At 41.4% G+C, this 5,683-nt stretch overlaps 1 protein-coding gene across 1 annotated transcript; it reads right to left on the reverse strand.

Annotated features, from left to right (window-relative positions):
- Window positions 1–3,090: 3,090 nt before the first annotated feature.
- On the reverse strand, window positions 3,091–4,094 carry LOC133823279 (probable diphthine methyl ester synthase). The gene is made up of 2 exons (XM_062255945.1): window positions 3,538–4,094; window positions 3,091–3,414 (listed from the first exon to the last, which is right to left on the reverse strand). The coding sequence occupies exons 1-2, from the start codon at window positions 3,671–3,673 to the stop codon at window positions 3,284–3,286; spliced, it is 267 nt and encodes an 88-aa protein (XP_062111929.1). The 5' UTR covers window positions 3,674–4,094; the 3' UTR covers window positions 3,091–3,283.
- Between the last annotated feature and the right edge of the window lie 1,589 nt (window positions 4,095–5,683).

A 5,683-nucleotide genomic window follows, 5' to 3' on the forward strand; every position in this document is an offset into this window, starting at 1 on the left:
CATCTCGATGTCCTGGTCGTGGTGCAGAGTCCGAGCGTATCGTTCCCTGGCATTTCCGCTATTTCCCGCGAGGTGCAGGCCTCCACAGATGGTTAACAATGTGCCAGTCACGGGGGCAGGCTGCAAAGGTCGCAAGTGTTGGCATGTGGGCGCTTGCTCGTTGCCACCTAGAGCTTCTCGTTGGGAATTTCCCGAGGCCCGTACATATCTTCTCAAGTGTCCTTGTCTGATAAGGAACTCGATCTCGTCTTTCAACTGGTTGCATTCATTTGTGTCATATCCGTAGTCATTATGATAACGATAGAACTTGGTAGTGTCTCTTTTCGAAATATCCTTTCGAATGGGGGCAGGCTTCTTATAAGGCACACTGGAACTCGTGGCCTGATAAACCTCTCCCCGAGACTCAACTAGGGCAGTGTAGTTAGTGAACCGAGGTTCATAACAATTACCCTTGGCTTGTTTATTTTTGGAGGTGGAAGGCTCATTGTGTGGCCGTTTTCCACCATTCTTGCCATTGCCTTTGCCGTTCCCGCTGCCCTTGCCGTTGTCGTTAGGCTTAGACCCATTGGCGGCCTTGGCGGGGTCGGCAGCCTTTTTATCCTTGCCTGTAGGCTTTCCATCGTCGACAATGGCATCTTCGAGCTTGATATAACGATCAGCTCGGTCCAAGAATTCCTGAGTAGTTCTAACCCCATCTTTTCGGAGGCTTTTCCAGAGGGGGGTGCGACACCTAACCCTTGCGGTTATGGCCATCATTTTGCCTTCGTCCCCCACTGTTTTTGCTCCAACCGTTGCTCGCATAAAGTGCTGGATGTAGCCCTTCAGCGATTCTCCATCCTCTTGGCGAATTTCAACCAGCTGGTTTGCCTCAGTCGGATGCACACGACCTGCGTAGAACTGTCCGTAAAACTCCTTTACAAACATCTCCCAGGAAACTATGCTTGCAGGAGGGAACTTGAAAAACCACTCCTACGCGGCATCAGAAAGTGTTGCAGGGAAGATCCTGCAACGAGCATCTTCGGACACTTTCTGAATGTCCATTTGTATCTCAAACTTATTGACGTGAGACACCGGGTCACCGTACCCATCAAAGTTCGAAAGCGTAGGCATTTTAAACTTGCCAGGAGTCTCTGCCATAGCTATCCTCTGGACGAAAGGAGTGCCTTTTCTCCTGTCGTGGTCGATGTAAGATGTTCTTCCCCCGACCAGCTGTTGCACCGCCTGGTTGAGGGCATCTATCTGGGCCTGCACAGCGATAGGAATCGTTGTGGCCTCTATTGCTGGGGGGATGTTCTCGCCATGCCGCTCGCGGGGATCGTTGAGTACATCTCTCAAGTCCTCGTCTCTTCTCCGCTGCTCGCTAGCTCCGAGCCGGTTGAAGACGTTATTTTGTTTGGGCTGCCCCCCAGCATCTCGTCTGTTGGGTTGGTCATCTTGAGGTATCTGGCTCCTGCCTCCACCTCTTTCTTCATTCCTCCGACCGGCGTTTCCTTTTCCTGAGTCGGCCTCATTATAACCATGGCCATCTCTGAATCTTGATTGGCTATGGTGGGATCGACTATTCCCTCGATTTCCATCCCGGGCTGAAGCGTCCCGAGCGTTAGAGGGTGGCCTGCGTTGGTCGTTATGTCCCCGTGCATTATCATGCCGTGGGGGACCTCGGACCGCAGAGCCTAACTCCGAGTTCCTCCTGTTACCAGGACGATACTGACCTCTGTTCGGAAGGTTCGACTTGTCGCCCCTATGGCGTCTAGGACTGCGAGGCTCATGCTCGGTCCTATTCTGCCTCTGATGCGGGGGGTTGCTGCGACAAGCTTGGGATGGAGGCTGTGCCTCAGGGTCCAGTGGGACATCGTCATGAGGCACCTGAGGTTGCTCGGGCCTTTGCGGGCTCGAGGGTTGGATAGGTGGGCTAGGATTGGGACCCCTGTGGGGTGGCCCATTCGCAGGTTGATCAGGCTGCGAGGTAGGTGCAGCCTGATTCCTAGCCAATTGCAAGGCTGCCTCAAGGGCTGCCATGGCTTCACTCTGGCGACGGTCCATCTCCGCCTGCCTCTCGCTTAACTCCACGCGATGTCGTTCAATTTCTTGCTGCTGTCGCGCCATGATTTCGGCAGCACTTTCTTGGCTGGCTCTCAGATTGGCCAGCTCTTCGTGCAACGCCCCCAGAGTGCTTTTTAACGTCGCATCATCCATTTCTTCCTCCTCAAAGTCCAAATGTGGCTCATCCTCAGCCACGCTTGTAGGAGGAGGAGGAGGCGGGTTTGATGGTGCAGCGGCGGCCGCCTGTCCAGTTTTCCTTGTAGCTTTTGCCATTGGTTTTCTCAACGGTGATATATCAAGCTCTCAATGAAAGCACCAGAATGTTGACCCTGATTTTGGGCAACTAACACGGAGTCAAAATACGCTTGACGTGGATGAATGCGTTGAAAAGAACGTGATGACGAAAATAATAAGAACATGATATTCTATAGTGGTTCGGCCCCAGGATCTGGTAATGACCTACGTCCACTTAGATTGTTATTGATGTGAGATCCAAAGGAGTGATCAAAGAACTAGGGTTCAATGAGTTTCACCAACCTCTGAAGAACAATACAATATGATTGATATGATCACTCTAATCTCAAGCGATTTAGAACTCAGAAAAGAAAAAAAAAAGATCCAGCTCCCCTTCTCTGAGCCCTCTTCTTCTATTTATTAGCTCAGGGATGATTTACATTGATTTGTTACAGATATTATTTCCTAAATAATTGGATACTCAAGAAATCATGGGAGAGAATTTCGGATTCCATCATAACTGCCTAAGATTTCTTCCGCGTATTATGTGCATACAACCAGACTGGTCGTATGAAGAGACCGATCGCATAATGTCGAATATCTTCCTGGTCGATAGTTGAACACAGGTTTTACCAGGTGTCAGCCACGTGCAATTAATTCCTGCCATGTCATTCACTTCTGATATTTGGGATAACAATTTATATAACCCTAATTTATTCTATTATATTTTTATTTTTTATTTATATAATTAAAATTAGCTTTCTAATATATACTAGCATCATCAAATGAACTTGATTTTCAAATAACAAAAAGTAAAAAGCATTCAACATTGTATTAACAATCCACAAATTAGTTTAAAACATTCAACACTGTCATCAACAACAAAATGTTCTTTAAGTATTCAAGTAGTCTTAAATATTCAACATATTGAAAAGTTACTACTTTCAGCACAAAATATTGAAGAGTTTAATTTTTTACATAATAACACGTCAAAATTTGAGTAGTTTCACACTCCTACAATACTATTTGATAGGAAAAAAACATGCAATTGAAGTTGCTTCATTGTACCAGCCACAATGATCTGATCTTCACTTCCAATTCTAGCAAAACCAACACACTCCGTGTCTTCATTGCAGACTGCAACGCAACATAATACAACAACACTCAATGTTAAATTGATAAACTAAGTCTGATTTAGTTCTTTGAAATTCAAAGTAAGACATGAGTGAGTTATAGAGTAATAGTAGTAGTTATCATTACCAGATTCTACTTTTGCTTGCACAACTTCCTGGAGCTGCTCAATGGCAGTCTTTATTGTCATGTACCTAGGTGGTTCATACTGCTTCTTCCCTCTAAAATTAAACAAGAAATACAGAGAAAAACTCAGAACCTGCATGCATTAATATAATTTCCACCTGAATGGACCCACTATAGTTTCTTGTTGTTACTAAAATCGCTCCCATAAAGAAATAAAATAAATCAAGAAAAACAAAAAGAACAAAGAACATAGAGAGAAACTAATTTCAGAGGAAAAATAAAACAAATAAGGTCATTAAATACATGAATTGAAACTTATCACATTTCAGAGTAAAGGAAACCAGGAAACCAGACCTATGCAACTCAGGAGAAAAAGAAAGGGAAAGGAAAATTCATACTAACTAATTTATCACCCTATATTCCATAAGAAGAACCAATATGAAGAAACAATTCATACAGTTTGTACTAACTTCTATCCCCATTTATTTCTTCTCTAAAGAGCTAGCAAGGTTAATTCCTTTCTGTAAAGTTCAATACAAACATAGCATTGATGTGTAAATAGCTTTGGCAAAATTCTCTCTGTAACAGGTAACCAATAGGGCATCAAGTATGGCATCCAAATTAACAAGTAGAATGTGAATATGGTTGTTAGAGGTCCTTTATGAAGCCCATGCTATTCCTCTTATTGTCCCAAAGTTTCTCTTTCTTTCTAAGTTGGAAGTGGGAAATGTGTTTAGAGTTAGGTTATGGGAAGTTTAATGGAGTGGCTTTTCTCTTTTTAAAATATCTTTCCCTGGTATTTTCTTATCTTGGGGTGATAATATTTCTATACTTTCTATGTAACACTACTGAGTTTTGCTTTTGCTGGTATTTTCTTTTCTTGGGGTGATAATATTACTTTTGCTTTTGCTGTCAAATACCATGAGTATCACATAAACAACCAAGTAAAGTGAACAGCAAACTAAACTAAATCAAAGACAGCAATAAGAAAGTTATATATGCAACTAGCTACACAGAGAACAGAGGACAAAAGATACAATAAGAAAGTGGAGATAAAAAGGCTAATGGAAGCAAAAGATAGATTCAAGCCCAAAATTCAAGCCTTGTCATATTAAACCATTCACAATCCCTTAATGAAAGTTTATAGTCCCTAAACACAGATTAAAACTAACTTTTGAAGATGAAAGAAATAACAAGAATGCATATTCTTCATCTTGATTATGTATTATACAGGTAGGGCAGGGCAGGGCATACACGTATATAATTTATATATCTTACACCTCTATTGCTACATAAATGGCTACTAACAGTAATGCATAGAGGCAGAGTTACATGATTAGAGTGGGCAGAAGGGATCATACATCATCTTGATCATCTATACACACCCCATAAAAAAAAGCTGATTAAAAAAAAGCTATAATAATAGCTCAATTTACTCATATGTCTCACTGAAGCATTCCATCAAAGAGTTATTATGCATAGGTTAAGCAAAGCTTAGTTTTATATAATAAAACCAGTTTAAGCAGTCAAACAAAACAAAACTTACAGATAAATTGACTCAAACATCAATTAACACAAATACACTCTATTTCAAATAAATTATTAAGTTTCAAAAGGAAAACAACAGTAAGAATTTCAGACCTTCGGTTTGAGTCGTCAATAAGTAGAATGGACCACTCCAACACAGAATTCCTTGGGTCGAACCTGCAACCAATAAAAAAAGCAAATTGATACGGAACTCAAATAAAATATAGTGCAACTCATGAACAATGCAAATGGATACTGACCTTGAACAACATAGAGCTAGTAAAGTTCAGCAAAAATGCCAGTCATGATATGATAAATATCCTAAAATTTCATTGACAATGTATGATACCTCAATATGTGCTACTGACACGTCATTGAGAAAAAAGAGGACCCTAGAACATGGTTTGCTATTTTGTGTAAATAACAGTAATACTAATGCAATGGTTTTTTTATGATGCTCTATAAAATGTTGATAGAAACTTAAACTAAGAAAAAAAAAGAGAAAAACATATAATAGAACAAAAACAATAACCATAAAACAAAGACAATCAGATAAATAACCAAGAAACCAAACCCCAAAAAAGAACCCTTGGATCCAATATTGTGGTTTAGCTACCACAAG

The sequence above is a fragment of the Humulus lupulus genome, chromosome 1 (assembly GCF_963169125.1).
Source record: "Humulus lupulus chromosome 1, drHumLupu1.1, whole genome shotgun sequence".
In the NCBI taxonomy this organism is placed as follows: Eukaryota; Viridiplantae; Streptophyta; class Magnoliopsida; order Rosales; family Cannabaceae; genus Humulus; species Humulus lupulus.